We start from the raw sequence: 20,152 nt of genomic DNA, 5'->3' as shown, positions 1-20,152 counted from the left end.
CAACAGTTGAGTTAAACATCTTCATTTGTGTTCTACTGAAGAAACAAACACACCTACATGTAAGCAGATAAACATCACATTTTCATTTTTGGGTGAACTATCCCTTTAAGTAGAAGCTGATTTTCAATATTGTGATTGTCAAGCGTCTTTTGGGGCTGAAAAGCCTCTCTAATTTCCAGGGCTGCGTTTGCCAAAACTATCGTAAGCTTAAGTTGATCGTAGAACAATTGCCACCAATGGTCTCTACGATCAATTTAGGCTTACGATGGTTTTGGGAAACGCAGCCCAGGTCAAGGTGCAGTGCATTGTGGTAATTGATGCGACATGACGTCACTTCCAAAGGACCAATTAACATGTCTGACCACTTTCATGGAATGTGAAAATGAATCTCATTGGCAGAATAAATACATTTAAATGAAACTGGGCATCAGCGCAATTCAATTGGTTTGGTAATAGCAAGGGAAAATAGAATGAAGTGATCTCCAAAAAATAAGTACTTTTTGACTGTAAATAAAATTGTAAGGAGTAAAAATACTTTTTTCTTAAAAGTAAAAAGATTATTTTCTTAAAAAATGTAATTAAGAAACAGTAAAAGTATTGATTTTTAATTGTACTCAAGTAAAGTAAAAATCCCCAAAAATAATACTCAGTAATCAAGTAAAATTACTCAAGTACTTTACGCCTCTGACGCTAATGCATTCACTTGAAGCTTAAAATAAACAATTATGAGGTCTTGGGCGCTTGGATCACGTCCCTTTCCTGCATCAGCTAACTCGGTTTCCTCTCCACTATTTCTAGATGCACATTAGGCTCTGGCTCCGAACTAGCTCTAGCACTGCCTTGGTGGAAAAGGGGTATGAGATCTCCCGTGCCAGTTCAGTAGCGCAGAGTTTACTCTTTTTTTTTTGAAGGCTCAGAGTAAAGTGCTCCCACACTTTGGATGACTTTGTTCAATTAGTTTTATCTTCCGCTTTTTTCTTTCTCGAGCTTACTCCACTGCCGCCTGCCTCCGCCATCTCGCTGAATGCTGCAGAGACGCTGTGCGGGAAGCATGTGACATAAAACGAGGCCAGCTATTGGCTATTTGCTGCTTCTCCTGCTGTACTGGCTGAGTAAAACCTCCGGTGGCTCATTACTGCCACACTTTGGTCACCGCAGATTTAAAATATGCACGAAATGAGCCGCTTATGACAAATAAAAGTTATTTACCAACTAATCAATGACTAAATTAGTTGACAACTATTTTAATAATCGATTAGTTGTTTCAGCTCTGCTCGTGACGTGCTGTAGTCGTCTCGCTGGACTAAAACTCTGAATGTAGTGTTTGTTAATGTCTCTTTCATCACAGGATGGAGGCTCAGAACGTGGTCGTATCTGTTGCTGCCTCACAAGCTGTAGACTCAGATCCTCTGATCTTTTGTTGTCTCTCTGGATTAACCAGAGGCTCAGAACTTGGTTGTTCTGTCACAGTCTCATCCTCGCTGGACAGACTCAGAACAAGGAGTGTCTGTTGAAAGGGTACCTTTATCCTTTTCCGAATTGGAGGGGATTGCAATTTGGCACTTTTCCATTCCAGTGTTGTGATTGGCTGCTGGCATCAGAGGGCGCACACTAGGGCTGGGCGATATATCGCATGACATTGTTAGGCGCATCTCGTCAGTAAAGCCGGTTCCTTGATTAGTAGTAAATCGCCATCACCTGCTTTCAGATAGAGCGGCATTTACTACACGGACGTATCGCCTGCGATAATTAATGCGATATGGCTCAGCTTGTCAGTGAACTACGGCTCTGTGTAGTAAATGCCGCTCTATCTGAAAGCAGGTGATGGCGATTTACTACTAATCAAGGAACCGGCTTTACTGACGAGATGCGCCTAACAATGTCATGCGATATATCGCCCAGCCCTACCTCCAAGAGATGTCTGGCTGTTGTCCTAGCATCTTTATCTGATGGCGTTGGACAGTTTGTTTGTGTAAGTCCACCAAGATCCAATCAAAATGTAGCAAACCTTTGTCCACTGTTATGGACAGAGAGTGGCCCGGCCATAAACTGGGCCCTGGAATGTGCAAACTACTACAGTGTGATTGTGATAAACTCCCGACTTCTAGGATCATCTAACTGCGTGATGAAAATTACGTTATTGACGCAGCTTCACATACTTCTGTAATTTATTTTGTTACGACCCCGTCTTCTATTGTTTTCTGAGGGTGTGATTGGCTGCAGACAACCACTCCTAAATGTTTAATTTATGGGCGTATAAGGAGTATAAAAGCGGTATTCACCTGCTAATCAGCACTTCCTCTGGTGGAACACCTCCAGAGAAGTAATTTTGCTCCATTTTGTTGTTTTCTAGTGTTCCTCACCTTTTGGATTAATATCTTTCCTTTATTGTTTGAATCCCTAGACATGTTATATTTCACTAACAGATCACTCACTATCTTTATTTAATAAATAACCTTGCAAGTCAAACCATTCATGTGTGTGATCCTCTTTATGTGACGGCAGAGCTGGCTGTGACAATTTACATTAAATTATTTTAACGCATTAAGGACTTTAAATTAACCCGCAAACGCATTAGCATCACGACGGCATTGCTCTATTTTGATATTTCAAACCTGCTTTTGATATGAAACAAAGTCTAAGCGTTTACATTTTTTCAAGTGGGTGTGGCGCTAATGTGTAAAGTCAGAGGCGTTGAAAAACGACCTGCTCTCATCTCCCGGCGGCACGCGCGGTCACGTGGTTCACAGAGCTCTCAGACGCTTTTGACTGAAAAAGACCCCTTGATCAGTGGTTAGATCAGCGTAGCAGTCAATAAATGGGTCAAAGAAAGTCACATACAGGACATTTAGGCCCAATATACAGGACGCCCGAGCTAATACGGGACAGTTGGCATTTCAGAGTGGACTTCATGGGAGACAGACGGGAGAATGTGCTTAACTGTGCGAGACCGTGGCCCTCCAAGACCAAAGCTGCCCACCCCTGGTCTCTAGGATAGGATAGGTTATAGATCATACTACCCTATACCCTGCTATTGATGCTTCAAATGTTTAAATTGTTTTATGTATGTTTCTGCCCTAGATCACATGGCATTGAAAGAGGCAAGTCATGAACTTAATGAAAGGGAAGAGGAGGAAGACCATTATGATAAACATCATAACTTCATGACTGGAGAAAGATCGACACAGGCTAAAAAGACTCCCTCACAAAGTTATTTCACCTGCAAACAGTGTGGAAAGGGTTGCAGAAATAAAGGAGATCTTGACGTCCACATGAGAAGTCACACTGGAGAGAAGCCTTACAGCTGCCAACAGTGTGGAAAGAGTTTCCCAAGTAAAGGAAACCTTAACGTCCACATGAGAGTACATTCTGGAGAGAAGCCTTACACCTGCCAACAGTGTGGAAAGAGTTGCAGAAATAAAGGAGATCTTGACGTCCACATGAGAATACACACTGGAGAGAAGCCTTACACCTGCCAACAGTGTGGAAAGAGTTTCAGACATAAAGGAAACCTTGACACTCACATGAGAGTTCATTCTGGAGAGAAGCCTTACAGCTGCCAACAGTGTGGAAAGAGTTGCAGAAATAAAGGAAACCTTGACAGTCACATGAAAGTTCACTCTGGAGAGAAGCCTTACATCTGCCAACAGTGTGGAAAGAGTTGCAGAAATAAAGGATATCTTAAAGTCCACATGAGAATTCACTCTGGAGAGAAGCCTTACATCTGCCAACAGTGTGGAAAGAGTTTCAGACAAAAAGGAGATCTTAAAGTCCACATGAGAATTCACACTGGAGAGAAGCCTTACATCTGCCAACAGTGTGGAAAGAGTTTCAGTGAAAAAGGAAATCTTGACACTCACATGAGTGTTCACACTGGAGAGAAGCCTTACACATGCCAACAGTGTGGAAAGAGTTTCAAACATAAAGGAAACCTTGACACTCACATGAGAGTTCACACTGGAGAGAAGCCTTACATCTGCCATCAGTGTGGAAAGAGTTTCAGTGAAAAAAGAAGCCTTGACAGTCACATGGGAGTTCACTCTGGAGAGAAGCCTTACATCTGCCAACAGTGTGGAATGAGTTTCAGACATAAAAGAACCCTTGACAGTCACATGGGAGTTCACACTGGAGAGAAGCCTTACAGCTGCACTGTGTGTGGGAATGGCTTCACACGGGAAGTAAACCTTAGGGGACACATGAATATTCACTCTAGAGAAAAGCCATCTACATGTGATCAATTTTGAAAGAGTTTGAGCTGTAAATTGACCCTTAATTACCACATGAGAATTCACACTAAAGAGTAGCCATTCATAGTCTGCATTGTCTCTCCCCGGTTGCCTCACCGACACTAATCGACATCCTCAATAAACCCATCTCCGGCTTGATGACTCCGATCTTTCGAATATTCCTACCTAATTATTGCCTCATCGGCACTGCATCCTTAATAAACCCGTCTCCGGCGTGATGACTCCGATCTTTCGAATATTCCTACCTAATTATTGCCTCATCGGCACTGCATCCTTAATAAACCCTTCTCTGGCGTTATGACGCAGATCTTTCAAATATTCCTATCTAATAATTGTTTAATCGCTTTGACTAAACTTTAAGCGAGTTAAGTCCTGTAAGACCCATATGTAAATAATATAATGATGCAGCATTTACGTGGCGTTTTTCACTTGTAACTTCATGAAACATTCTCCGACCGTTAAACATGACACATCCGTATTTACAGCAGATTCTTACGATTAAAAAGAGACCAAGGACACCATAATCCGTCACTTGGATCATAAATGATCACTTATGGAATTAGAACACATTAAAACCTAACAGCCGCACATACTCTAAATAAGCTATTGTTGCACTAAGTCGCGTTTATGCTTGTAACTTCGTGAAACATTATCTGATCGTTGGAAATGGCACAACCGTATTTACAGCAGATTCTCATGATTAAAAAGAGACCAAGGACACCATAATCCGTCAGTCGGATCATAAGTTATCACTTATGGAATTAGAACACAGTATAGCCTGACAGGAGCACATACGCTAATAAACAGTAGCTTTAAAGTCATGTTTACACCTGTAACTTCATGAAAAATGCTCAGATCGTTGAAAATGGCACATCAGTACTTACAGTTGATGCTCCCGATTGAAATGAGTCCAAAATCAACATAATCCATTGTGCCGATCACGAGATATTCCTCACAGATTCTGTGTTGATCAGTGCAGTTTTGAAGAATATGGCTATTTATGTTATATAGCAGCTAGGGGGCGCCCGCGGGCGGTACACTCCGGTTTAGATGAGTAACTCAACGCTCGTTTTGAATTTATCAAAAAGGATAGATGCATTGGAAAGCTGAGATTCTAAGCTTTAAAATGATACCCATTGTGTGTTATTATATATATATATATATATATATATATATATATATATATATATATATATATATATATATATATATATATATATATATATATATAGTATAATATACATAATATTGTAATAATATGTCTTTTATCAGCAGTTTCTCGGCAGGAGATTGTCCAAATGTAATAATAATTTATATTTTCTAAAAATATTAAAAGTGTTTTAACAAATTATACATACTTTTTGACTCTCCTTGCTATAGTTTGAGTTATGAGTCTTTAAATTTGTGTATTTCACTCAGAAAACAACAGTTTTGTAAATGTCAAGGACTGAACAAAAAGGCTACCTTTGTTCTAAATGCTGTAACTTTTGATTACTTTGATATCGCCACAAAATTTGATCCAGATTCAGACCACATATAGGGGACATCACCAAAAAGCACCAACGTATTTCTGCTGACTTATTTACTTGCTGAGTTATTGAATGTTAAATAAGAAATATTTGTAAAATTATTATTAAAAAGAAAAATTCAATTGCCTTTTATCAGCGGTTTCTCAGCAATATATTGTCCAAATATAATCAAATTTATATTTTTTTAAAATATAAAAAGTGTTCTAACAAATGATACCTACCATTTGACTCTCCTTACACAACTTTAAAGACTCATAACTCCAAAACTATAGTATGTCACTCAGAAAACAACAGTTTTCAAAAAGTTTTCAGGGTGTCAAGGACTGAACAAAAAGGCTACTTTTGTTCTAAATGTTGTAACTTTTGATTACATAATCACCACAAAATTTCATCCAGATTCAGACCACATATAGGGGGAACATCACCAAAAAATAATTTTTCTGCTAACCTATTTCCTTCCTGAGTTATTGAATGTTAAATAAGAAATATTTGTAAAATTATTAAAAAAATATTAAAAAATTGCTTTTATCAGCAGTTTCTCAGCAATATATTGTCCAAATATAATAAAATGTATATTTTCTAAAAATATAAAATATTCGCTAACAAATGATACCTACCATTTTACCCTCCTTGCTATAGTTTTGGAGTTATGAGTCTTTAAAGTTGTGTATGTCACTCAGAAAACAACAGTTTTCAAAAACAAATTCAGCGTCTCAAGGACTGAACAAAAAGGCTACTTTTGTTCTAAATGCTGTAACTTTTGATTACTTTATGCAATCACCACGAAATTTGATCAAGTCAAAGTCAAGTCAAGTCAAGTCAACTTTATTTATATAGCGCTTTTAACAATGTAGATTGTTTCAAAGCAGCTTTACAGAGTTAAACAGGAAAATAATGCAGCATAATTTTATTCAGCTGTATAGCCATTCTGGAAAAAACGCTGATGTCATCAGTTCATTTCAATTATCATACAGTGACAGTGTGGGCTTTAGATCAATAATTAGATCAGTAATTTAGTTTATATGGTTAATTTAGATTTATTTCGATGTTTAGTTGAAAAATGTAGTGTCCCCAACTGAGCACGCCAAGCCAGAGGCAACAGTGGCAAGGAAACTAAAACCCCAGACCACATATTCAGACCACATATAGGGGACATCACCAAAAAATATTTTTTTTCTGCTGACCCATTTCCTTCCTGAGTTATTGAATGTTAAATAAGAAATATTTGTAAAATTATTTTAAACAAATATTTTTAAAAATTGTCTTTTATCAGCAGTTTCTCAGCAATATTTTGTCCAAATAAACCTTACCTGTAATAAACCTTGCACATTATACTTCTTTATATATACATATTATATATTTTATGTTAACCACTTATTTTTAAGTCTACAGTTTATCTCACTTATCATATCCACATATTTTTTATATTTTTATTTTTATCTTATTTCCTATTTTTATCTTTTACTTGATTTATTCATAATTCTACTTATGTTAATACTTTTTATTCTAATTTTATTCTATTTCTATTTAATTTCTTGTAACTGTTATTTGCACTGTCCATGGAGCGGACCTGTTTACATTTCACTGCCAGTTGTATATTGTGTATATAACTGTGTATGTGACAAATAAAACTCTTGAATCTTGAATCTTGAATCTTGAATCAAATACAATTTATATTTTCTAAAAATATAAAATATTTGCTAACAAATGATACCTACCATTTGACTCTCCTTACTATAGTTTTGGAGTTATGAGTCTTTAAAGTTGTATATGTCACTCAGACAAAAAAACTCTAAAAATACCTTCAGGGCTTAAGGGGTCAATAAACCCGTCTCCGGCATGATGACTCCGATGTTTCGAATATTCCTATCTAATAATTGCCTCAGTGGCACAACATCCTCAATAAACCCGTCTCCGGCATGATGACTCTGATCTTTCGAATATTCCTACCTAATAATTGTTTAATCGACACAACATCCTCAATAAACCCGTCTCCGGCATGATGACTCTGATCTTTCGAATATTCCTATCTAATAATTGCCTCATCGGCACGGCATCCTCAATAAACCCGTCTCCGGCGTGATGACTCCGATCTTTCGAATATTCCTATTTAACCCCTAGGATTCTGAGCAGTTTTGGGGCTCTTTAGAAGTTTTTACATGTTCTGATATTTATGTTTTTTTAGTTGCTTATAAACACATTAATGGCAAAAGATTCATTACACTGTATTCAACACAAACTGGGCTACCATAATATTTGAGCAACATGTATGTATATGCTTGTATTTTTGAGAGAATGATGTTTGTGTGGTTTTTGAAAAAAACTAAATTGTTTTAAAATTAAGGCATATACAAGACTTTTAACTAATGGGTGTATTTGCCTAGTTTTTGCTACAAACTGATGTGAGAATCGTTGAGCCTACACATTCACATAAAACAATACACCGATTTAATGGCAGTATGCGAGGAGGCGTGAAAGATAATTATAATAATGAATAATAATGGTATCACACCTGAGAGACAAAAGACGTGCATAATGACCTACATAATGAATGAGCTTCAGGTGTGTGACAGAGCAAAAAAATGCTCTTCTTATTTAGTTGAAATTGTACTTATCTAGTAAATGCATCTTGATTTAAGAATGTTTAAATATTTAGACTAGAAACAAGACAAAAATGACAATTTACTATTTTTCTGTTTTTGAAAGTAGTCTCATGCTAAATTTTTTTATAATAAATTAAGATACAATTCACAATTCACTTAAATTCACTGCAATTCACTTTCTACAAAACAAAAAAATCACTTTCTACCAAACAAAAAAATTCACTTTCTACCAAACAAAACTCCAGAATCATTTCTTTAGAATGTAGTCAACAAAGGCCTATTATATTTTAAATTATCAAAAGATTTGACTACACTGAAAAAAATGCTCTTCTTATTTAGTTGAAAATTGTACTTATTTAGACTAGAAACAAGACACAAATGACTTAAGAAGAGCATTTTTTCTAAATTTTTTGTACTATTTTTTTTTTTTAGAGAAAACCAAGCAAATCAAAACCAATTTTATGATCAAAACCGAGCACATGGAGGTCAATAAAATTAATTCTCAAACGAAATCTTGCATTACAGTATTATCTGATTATTAATGAAATATGATCCCAGAACAGCGCCACCCTCAGGTGAGTGTATGTAGCGACAGATCATACTGGACGTGTCATTACTGAACACACCCGTTCTCTAAGGACATCGTGAATTACAGCACATTCTGAGAGTGGTGGAGTTCTGGGGATCATATTTCCATAATAACACATCAGAATATGTTCAATGAACGTTGCCCCTCACATCCGTTCTGTTGTTTCTGCACCAAAGCTTGCGCTTAAAATCCCCTCAAGAGCGCGTTTGCTCAGAGATATTAATAACATTCAGATAATAAGACAATCATTCCATCATTAGCAGCTAAAACTACAGCTAAAATACTCCATAATGTGTTCACAACTCATCATGTGTCGGGTGGCGGCAGATCAATGCCTTTATAACTCGCATTGGAAATGTATGGAAGCACGTTTCCGCCACTGAATAAAAAAAATAAAAAGAGTAATTGCGACTTTTTATCTCAGAATTCAGACTTTTTTTCTCACAATTGCGAGTTATAAAGTCAGAATTCTGAGATAAAAAAAGTCGCAATTGTGAGAAAAAAAGTCTGAATTCTGAGATAAAAAGTCGCAATTACTCTTTTTATTTTTTTTATTTAGTGGCAGAAACGGGCTTCCTTACATTTCCAATCTGCAATAAATAAATAAAAATAGTTAGCACATACAGAAAAGTTATTTCCGCAAAGACAAAAAAAAATATATGCATTGCACCCACTGCTTTACTTTTTTAGTTTTCAAAAATATCTACATGTCAATGGTACTACTTACATCAGACAACGTTTTCTACCACAGAATTTCATTTTTTTCACTAACTCGTCAAAGCACAGAGATACACTGAGTATATAATGTCTGCATATTCAATTTTAATATTAAGTAGGCCTATAAATATTCCAAGCTGCAACACATTAACATCATAAATTAATTAACTCCAGATATGAGGTTAGAGCAAACATGTTTCCAGAAACAGCAACAACTTTTGAGTATAAAACTGCCTTAAGGAATTTTAAAAACGGTGATGTCTCAAATTCGAGCTATTTAGGGAGTTTGGGGGGTATGGTCCCCCAAGAACATTTTTATTTCTCTGATTTACATATGTGCATTTTAATGTGTTTGAATGCTAAAAAAAAAATTATAAATAGCTTTTATCTTGTCACACCTGTTCTCTCCTCATTTCATCACTCTCTCATTTCCATCACTCTTTATTTTTCTCTCAGTCGCCTTCTCTTGTCCTGTCTCTTCCCATCCTAAAGCTGAGCTCTGACTGGTCTCTTCATTTTCGCCTCAGTGAAGAAAGTAAACATAGGGTCAACTGATATTTTAGCCTATATTTTATTAATTCACTGAAGGCTACGAATGCGAGGTAAATACATTTAATAAATTAATTCACAATATGTACACACACATTCATTATTCTATGCCTAATCTGGTTCAAATTATTTTACAACATTTATTATATAGCTACACCTCGGAAATATACCGGTGAGCGGACTACGGCCATGATTACAGTTGTGTAGGCAGCCTATAGTTTACCTCAACACTTCACTTTACAGGGTCGGAGCGGAGCTCTTCAGTCTGGGTCAGCTAGTTTCGCCACAGAGCCTTTACTCTACACTTGATGTTGCGCTTGTATTCAAACTGATAAAGCGACTGCCTGGCGCTCATTATCAGTTCAATAGAGCGGCGAAAGCGCCGAACAAGTTTCTCAGCGCTGTGCGTGAGATGATCCAGCTGCTCTTGCGCTGCGACCGCTGGATCTATTTAGTTATTCATTTATAGTAATCACAACACTAGAATGTACATTTCCTAAAGAAAATGTGAGTGGTGCTTGCCGTGGCAAAATCCGCCACCCGGATGCTACTGGGATGCAAAAAAAGACAAGCAACATGTCTGTAGGATGTTCTGGGGCTGAGATATGGCTTATTAATGTGTTTGTACGGTTGCTAGGGTACTGTACATGGTTGCTAGGGTGTGGCTATACAGTTAATGGGGTGATATTTAAAGACTATTGGCCAGTCTGAGACAAAAGAGCCCATCTCTGTATTTCTACAATGCTCTTGTGCTGAGATATGGCAATTTAATGTTGATATATGGTTGCTAGGGTGCTGTAACTGGTTGCTAGGGCGTGGCTAGAAATTTGAATGTTGCAGTTCCGGCCCACTTTAACCCCTGTGTGTGTGTGTGTGTGTGTGTGTGTGTGTGTGTGTGTGTGTGTGTGTGTGTGTGTGTGTGTGTGTGTGTGTGTGTGTGTGTGTTCTCTCTCTTATCTGCTTCAAGCTCTTGATAAATTGTGGCATTTGCTATTCTATTGTTTTTATGAGTTTAATAAAGAACTCTGTCTTGTCTTCTGTCCAAACACACCATCATCTGTAAAGAATGATCCACTTTTACATTCGTCAGGTTATTGTGATGCATTGCCACATACAGAGATGAGCGAAAAGTTTGAATTTGCATGGTGGTTACTCAAAGGTTTTTTTTAACCACTTCGTTATTTTGGCTTGGATTTTCGTTTGTCGGAAATATGAACTGAATTTAGAAATGCTTTTGAAATGAAAAACTTTGCGTTTAATAAACAAAATATATTTTTGAAATGAAGACAGCGTTTGGAGTGCAGAATAATCTGTTCCCTGAGTCCACGGCCTTTGCTGTTATTGTGAGTGTACACAAATAAAAGTAGACAGTTTACTGTTTATAATTATATCTTGCGCTTATCTGTATGGCTAAACATGACGGAGTATTGTGATTTGTTATTGTGAGTAGTTTTGTCTATTTAGTTTCATAGTTAGGCTATGTTTAAATATTATAATTTTTTAATTTCATATGTTGATTATGAAAAGTGAGCAGAATGAGTAAGGCACATACGCATATGTCTGGGGACATGGATTCTGAGCACTTCATTGAATTTTGTTTTCTACAAAGTCTTTCTTTAAAATTAATTTTGTTTTGTATAAATTGTATTTTAATTTTGATCAATGTTTAATCAACTATATGACTGTATATTTAATAAATATTCTCGTCGGGAATGGATTGACGTGCGTAACTGGGCTGTTTCCGCGGCCTTTGAGTGAAACTACAGCGTCTTTCTGTTTTAACACATTTCTTGAATATATGTCTTAATTACAGTCGGCCTATAGATAGTTATGATATTTGTGGGAGCAATGCGTGACCGGACCAGCTGACCTGTCAATGCGAAAAACTGTTTCCATTGCAGTTTTGCGAAAATGTCCTTTTTCTAATTACTGAAAAACCACCTCATGCGAGCGTAAAAAACGTTTTTGCGATATATGGGAATTTTTGCGAAATTGATGCGTTTCCATTGGGCGTATTTTCAATGTGCAATTTGAAGGGTAATGGACACGCGGCTAATGATGGCAAATCCACTGCGCCACGAAGCTCTGAAGGCATGCAAAATTAGATTATTAGTAAATGCTTTGCAAAAAATACAATACAATAATGACAGATGTAGACATCAATAAAATCAAGTGCAGAGATCTTCAGCTTTCCCTCCTTTGCCATCTTTATGTTGCCGTCTGTTGGGTCAGCTAGACGACCTTCGTGTGGCGTGAAGGTTAATGTCTCAGGATAGCGAAGATTGGTGTGTGTGTGTGTGTGTGTGTGTGTGTGTGTGTGTGTGTGTGTGTGTGTGTGTGTGTGTGTGTGTGTGTGTGTGTGTGTGTGTGTGTGTGTGGACAGTCCTCTTGTAAAACCATAGATGACTACATTGGGTGTGTGTTTCCATGAGAGGAGGATATCTGCAAAGTCTCTCGGACTCATTTTATGCTGTACACAATTCCACAAGGGCACATGACCACAGCCCATCCTCCTGGAGAAACATCTATAGTTGTGTCCAATTGTTATAATTTCACAGTTACTCTCCAAATTAATGTAGGAACAACTATATATATTTGAAATATTTGTTGTAATGGCATATTTTTATAAAGGCTGATACTAAAACTGCAACTGATGTCTCTGAAATGTATATTTTTTTAAAACATGAATGATAGACATTCAACATTATAGTATAAATTCCAAGTGAACTTAAAACCAAAATCATTATTATAACAATAAAAAGGACTCTTACTCCTTTCGGGGTGCGTGGTCAGTTGTAATTTGAAATAAGGTCAATTGATTGATCAATGTTTATTTATATGACTTTGAGGTTTGCTGTGAATGAAGTCCTGCATGTTTGGTGACCCCATGAATGAACTGAGTGTGTGTATTTCCACAAGCCGTTGAAACCCCGTGCTGAATATGTTACCGTTTGTTGATGTCGTTTCCTTCTCATAGTTAACCTGCTGCTGATTATTATCAGTCATTTCAAATCTCCAGTTGAACTGGTCCCATCATGATCGCATCAACCTGGCGCCCCCTGGGTTTTAATACTATTGTTCATAAAACTAGTGTTGCAGTTTAGTTGACAATGTGTGATTTAGAGGATGAAATGAACCGGTTTGCCAATTGTGTGTTGGTGCGTTAAGAGTTTAGGAAATTTGTTTAAAGTATTGAAAAATTGTCACAGCGTTTGTAAAAAACTGTAAACTTCAAACCCTAAATTAACTTTTTCCAAATGTCAGGTCCAGCTTTATCAAGCTAACTTCAAAGTTTGTTTACTCTGGTTAGACATTGTACACTTATTTTCAGGCATCTTTACACTCAAAGTAACTTTATAGCTATATATTATTAATATCAGGAGAAAAAAAAAACACTGACATTTTTATCCATTTCACACACACACACACACACACACACACACACACACACACACACACACACACACACACACACACACACACACACACACATACATAAATAAATAATTTTATATTATATAAATTTAGACAAGTCTCTCAGTCTTTACTAGTTTCCTAATATTTTCAGCACATGACTGGACAACATATCTTTAAATATGTATTTCACCAATACATTCAACTCTGAATTACTGTCATCTCTTGTATTATGTGTGTGTGTGTGTGTGTGTGTGTGTGTGTGTGTGTGTGTGTGTGTGTGTGTGTGTGTGTGTGTGTGTGTGTGTGTGTGTGTGTGTGTGTGTGTGTGTGTGTGTGTGTGTGTGTGTGTGCGCACTTCTGTGAATGTAGCCTGGAGTGTGTGAACGGGACTTTTATTTTGTTTTGTGTATGACGTCATAAGCCCGCGCCGCGCTCCCGCATCTGTTGTGATTCTGCTGAAGAAAGGTTTGTGTTTTAAGCGTTTACAGTGTTTAAAGCGATAGAAATCATCTTCAAAGTTGTACAGGGCAGAGAGAATTAAACTCTCTATAGTGTTCATTATTAGTTTGTAGAGCTAGTTTTGAGTGTTACTGAGACTGAGCTGATACTGAACTAGAGCTGATAGAGACTCACTCTTTTCTTTCTGTTATTATTCTCCTCTTAAACAGGACAAACACACTGAAAAACTCCTGGAGTCACACTATTATTATAAAGATGGCCTTTATTAAAGAGGAGACTGAAGAGCTGAAGATTGAGTTTATTAAAGAGGAGACTGAAGAGCTGAAGATTGGAGATGTATTCAGTTTGAAAGATGAAGAAACTGAGGAACACACAGGTTGGTTTTATTCTCAAAGCTGAACTCATTTGATCTTTATTCAGATCTGCATCTCTACAGAAATGAAGGATATTTGTGGAGAATGTCTTGTGAATGTCCTCAGTCCGGCTGGTTGGAGTAAACGTGTCTTTCTTCAAGTCTACACGCTCGCAGATCCTCTCATTATAACAAGCAAAGCTTATACTCAGTGCTTTATTTCAGTTTCCGCATTTCGTGAACTCAATGTTATGGTGGGATGTGTCCGTTCTTAAAGCGTAATTTATCCGACTATGGAAACACGTATTAAATGCTTTAAAAACTTAAACGATACACAATAATAATATATATTCATATAACACTGACTATCTCTTCATCTCCTGTTAGTGGGTGGGATATATTAGGCAGCAAGTGAACATTTTGTCCTCAAAGTTGATGTGTTAGAAGCAGGAAAAATGGTTTGAGAGTTTGACAAGAGCCAGATTGTGAAAAATATTTAGCATGTGTTGTTTCTACATATTTTGGAACACTTAACACCAGCCATATCAAAATTCAAGAAATGTGTTTTTGATGCACCTTTATATATATATATATATATATATATATATATAGAGATGCAACAATACAGTTAGTCCACGGTTCAATACATACCTCGGTTTTTAACCACGGTTCGGTTCTGATGGCTTGTCACAATTTTTTTGTTATTCTATTCTTAGGCGACAGGAACAGCAAGAGGTTAGAGAGAAAAAAGACTATTTTTTTATTTCAAAACTCTTTCTTTATTTTACTTAAAAGAATTGAAAAACCTTACTTAAACTTAAAACTTTACTTAAAAAAAAACCCTTGTACACATTCCTAGTGTATTGGATAATATAAAATAAATATATATAAAGATTTACACTGGCAGCTCAGAGCTGTACAGCAGCATTTAAGTATGACATTGAATGAATGAATGAATGTAAAAATAAAACACTACATAGACTTCACTATAAAATGTACACTGACTCTTATTAAAGCTACTGTATTAATGTTTTTCAGTCAAGAGCAGTGAGTGATTTTCTCTTTGTCTTTTATTGTTGTATTAAAGGGTTAGTTCACCCAAAAATGTAAATTCTGTCATTAATTACTTACCCTCATGTCGTTCGACACCTGTAAGACCTCCGTTCATCTTCGGAACAGAAATTAAAGGTCCTGTTCTTCGTGATCCCATTTTTCAAACTTTAGTTAGTGTGTAATGTTGCTGTTAGAGCATAAATAATACCTGTAAAATTATAAAGCTCAAAGTTCAATGCCAAGCGAGATATTTTATTTGACAGAAATTCCCTTTCAAAGCTTACAGCGAACGGCCGGTTTGTTCTACATCCCTGTACTTCCTGCTTTAATTACGTCAGTAGAACAGTAGAACAGACTAACCTCCGCCCACAAGAATACGCAAAAGAGGGGGCGTGGTCTTGTTGCTCCCACGTGGAGAAGAGGAAGTGTTGCGTTCGGTTCGGTGCGGTTGCGTTTGTCGCCATCAGACGCTGTTATTTTCATCCCGGAGTCAAATAACCTTTGTTTGGCCTTCAGGGGCTGTACTTTGAGCGCGTTCATCTCCCCGTTATGGTAAGAGGCGTGACCTTTCCGGTAACGTGCGCTAAGCTGCTGTCGAATCACAACACGGGAACCGCTGGCACAATCAGAACTCGTTACGTATTTCTGAAGGAGGGACTTCATAGAACGAGGAAATTCTCAGGCCGTTTTGAGGACAGTGAAAACAGCGGTATACAGATAAGTAAATTGTGTGAAAAATACTGTTTTTTTACACATGAAACATGAACACATGTTATATTGCACACTGTAAACACAATCAAAGCTTCAAAAAAACATGAAAAACGGGACCTTTAAGATATTTTTGTGTAAATCTGATGGCTCTGAAAGTCCTCCATTGGCACAATGGTACTCTACACTCCCAAGACCCTTAAAAGGTACTAAAGACGTCGTTACAAAGTCCATCTCACTACAGTGGTTCTAAAATAACTTTATGAATCGGCGACAATAGACGCCCTAAATAACGTCTTACATAGTGATGACGATTTCAAAACAAAGCATCATGAAGCTTCGAAGCGTTATGAATCAGTGAGTCGAATCATGATTCGGATCGTGTGTCAAACCGCCAAACTGCTGAAATTTGGCGATTCAAAATGCTGAATCGACTCGCTGATTCATAACGCTTCGAAGCTTCATGATGCTTTGTTTTTCAAATCGTCATCACTATGCAAGTCGTTATTTAGGGTTTTTTTGCGCACAAAAACTATTGTCGCCGATTCATAAAGTTATTTTAGAACCACTGTAGTGAGATGGACTTTGTAACGACGTCTTTAGTACCTTTTAAGGGTCTTGAGAGTGTAGAGTGCCATTGAGCCAATGGAGGCCTTTCAGAGCCCTCAGATTTCAACTAAAATATCTTCATTTCTGTTCCGAAGATGAACGGAGGTCTGACGGGTGTCGAACGACATGAGGGTAAGTAATTAATGACAGAATTTTCATTTTTGGGTGAACTAACCCTTTAACATTAAAGGGATATTTCACTCAAAAATTTAAATTCTGTCATCGAGAAATGAATACAGGTTTGGAACAATATTAGAGTGAGTAAATAATGACATAACTTTAGAGGTGAACTGTCCCTTTATAGGTGAACTGTCCCTTTAAGGACCGCGTGTTCACTAGGCTGCGCTGCTGTCAATTAAAGACCTGCGTGCATCTAATATACAGACACGATTGCAATTTTACTTTCACTTTAGACATAATCGACTGTGTTTATGTTAACCTTGTGTGTATTTTACAGTATTAGCGCAGTAAGACGACTACTTAGTCCAGTAATCACGTGTTTGACCGGCGTTTAGTGCGCGCGCTCGGAGAAGCGCATGTTAAAACCACGCACGCGACTGAGCCGGCAAGGCTTTAAAATGCATGCAAATAATTAACTTTCTTGATTGTGAATATCTATAGAGTTCCGTGAGTATAACTACCACTAACGTGTGATGTGAATGTGTGTCGCGTTGTTCAGTATTGGGATGGAGGCAAATTATAGAATGATAGGCAAATTATGAAAATAATTAATTAAATGTGAAACCGAAAAAAACGCAATTCACAAGCACGTATTGAACCGTGAATGCCGTACCGAACGGTTCAATATTATATTGAGAATTGTGGCACCCCTAATATATATATATATATTAGGGGTGTAACGGTACACGTATTCGCATTGAACCGTTTCGGTACAGGGCTCTCGGTTCGGTGTGTGCGTGTACCGAACGGTTATGAATGCAATCTTTAACAGTTTACAGTCGGCTTGTTTAAAGCGCGGAATACACTTCAATCCGAGTTCCCACACGAACATATTGAGTATTCAGTCCATTTTATCACGAAATTCAAACGATAAATGCAGTTTTAACGCTCTATAATATGACGTGACTGATAGATTTTTTAGATTAGATTCAACTTTATTGTCATTACACAAGTACAAGTACAAGGCAACGAAATGCAGTTTAGGTCTAACCAGAAGTGCAATAGCAGCAAGTGCAGGATATACAACGTTTGCATAAGTGCAGGACATGGATATGTACTGAGTATATATAAATATATCTATAAATAGAGAGATGGTTATTACTATAAACAGAATTTACAGGTGAATATGTACAGTGAATAATATACAGATGGTTAATACTATAAACAGAATTTACAGGTGGATATGTACTATGAATATAATATAATATACAGATGGCTATTACTATAAACAGAATTTTACAGATAGAGGTATACAATGATATGTTAGGCTAAAATGAGGAATATGGCAGTGGATTAAGGTAGTGCAATAAATTATGGACAGAAGCTATCCGAAAAAAGTGTAAAAGTGCGGTGAAAAGTGATTGCATATTACAGTTAGAAGTACGGTGCAAAATGCAAATGTAAACAGTTGGTACTGTAAATAACAGTCGGCAGTGCAAATGAGCATAATACAGTTAAGGTATGGTAGTGCAAAATGAATAAGTAAACAGTTGTGACTGTAATAAACAGTCAGTAGTGCAAATAACAGAGTGAAGGCGGATGTGAGGTAGGAGAGTTATCAGTATGTGAGGGAAGTGGATCAGCGGGGGTTTGAGTTCAGTAAAGAGACAGCTCTGGGGAAAAAACTGTTCTTTAGTCTGCTGGTCCTGGTCCGGTGGATCCTGAAACGCCTGCCGGAGGGCAGGAGAGAAAACAGTCTGTGGGCTGGGTGAGAGGAGTCCTTGAGGATGCTGCGAGCTCGATGCAGACAGCGTTTCCTCTGGATGTGCTCGATGGCATGTAGTGGAGTCCCTGTGATGCGCTGGGCAGTTTTCACCACCCGCTGCAGTGCCTTGCGCTCCGCAACAGAGCAGCTCCCATACCATACTGCCACACAGTTGGTCAGGATGCTTTCTATTGCGCAGCGATAGAAGTTCACCAGGATAGCCGAGGAGAGCTGATTCTTCCTCAGTGTCCTCAGGAAGAAGAGGCACTGGTGAGCCTTCTTGACCAGGCTGGAGGTGTTGGTCGTCCACGACATGTCAGCCGAGATGTGGATCCCCAGGAACTTGAAACTGGAGACACGTTCAACAGCCATTCCATTGATGTGGATGGTGTCGTGTGTGCCTCTTGACTCCTTCCTGAAGTCCACGATGAGCTCCTTCGTTTTGGTGGTGTTGAGGAACAGGTTATTTTCAGCGCACCATGTGGCCAGGTGCTGGATCTCCTCCCTATAGGCAGTCTCATCGTTGTTGCTGATGAGACCAATCACCGTTGTGTCGTCCGCAAACTTGACGATAGAATTAGATCCATACACAGGCTTGCAGTCGGCGGTGAAGAGGGAGTAGAGAAACGGGCTTAGCACACAGCCCTGTGGTACACCAGTGTTAATAGTGATGGATGTGGAGCAGGTGAATCCTGAACGAACATTCTGGGGTCTGTCAGTTAGGAAGTCCAAAATCCAGTTACACATTGAAGTGTTGATGCCCAGGTCTCCAAGTTTAGCTATTAATGCTTTGTAGTCACTGATGGCCTGGATGCCCTGCCACATGCGTCGAGGGTCAGAGTTGGAAAAGTGACCCTCTATTTTTAGCTTGTAGCAGTGCTTGGCCTGTTTGATTCCCCTCTTCAGGTTTGCCCTGGACGTACTGTAGGCTTGTGCATCTCCTAATCTGAAGGCAGTATTGCGTGACTTCAGCAGGAGTCGCACTTCCCTGTTCATCCATGGCTTCTGATTTGGGTATGTGGTGATCTGTTTCTGGGTTGTAACACTGTCAATGGTGGTATTGATATGATCCAATACAGAGGAGGTGTAGAAGTCAATGTCTGTGTGAGCACCACTGGTGGCTTGAGAAGCAAACACACTCCAGTCTGTGTGTAGAAACCTTTCCTGGAGTGTGGAATCAACCCCCACAGGCCACACCTTGATGGTCTTCACTGATGGCTTCACACGGTTGATGAGGGGTGCATATTTGGGGATGAGGAACAAAGAAAGGTGATCTGACTGTCCCAGGTGGGGGAGGGGTGTCGCAACGTAAGCGCCAGCCATGTTTGTGTAAACATGGTCTAAGGTTTTGTTTCCTCTGGTGTGGCAGGAAACATGCTGATGAAACTTGGGTAGCACTGACTTTAAGTTTGAATGATTAAAGTCACCTGCAACA

The 20,152-nt window shown here is 38.1% G+C and overlaps 1 protein-coding gene across 2 annotated transcripts in view; it reads left to right on the top strand.

The window, feature by feature from the left end:
* The first annotated feature begins 14,329 nt into the window (after nt 1–14,329).
* Nucleotides 14,330–20,152, top strand: part of LOC307135464 (uncharacterized protein) — a 59,051-nt gene continuing 53,228 nt past the window's right edge. The window contains exon 1 of one of the 2 annotated variants that reach the window (XM_079831943.1): nt 14,330–14,486. In XM_079831943.1, coding sequence (XP_079688069.1) covers nt 14,366–14,486 — 121 coding nt within the window. In that variant the 5' untranslated portion in view covers nt 14,330–14,365. The remainder of the gene's footprint in view (nt 14,487–20,152) is intronic. The other variant, XR_013817692.1, reaches the window with a different exon arrangement.

The sequence above is a fragment of the Gobio gobio genome, assembly GCF_949357685.1.
Source record: "Gobio gobio genome assembly, chromosome: 1".
In the NCBI taxonomy this organism is placed as follows: domain Eukaryota; kingdom Metazoa; phylum Chordata; class Actinopteri; order Cypriniformes; family Gobionidae; genus Gobio; species Gobio gobio.
This window is presented reverse-complemented; position numbering and strand designations above follow the sequence as displayed.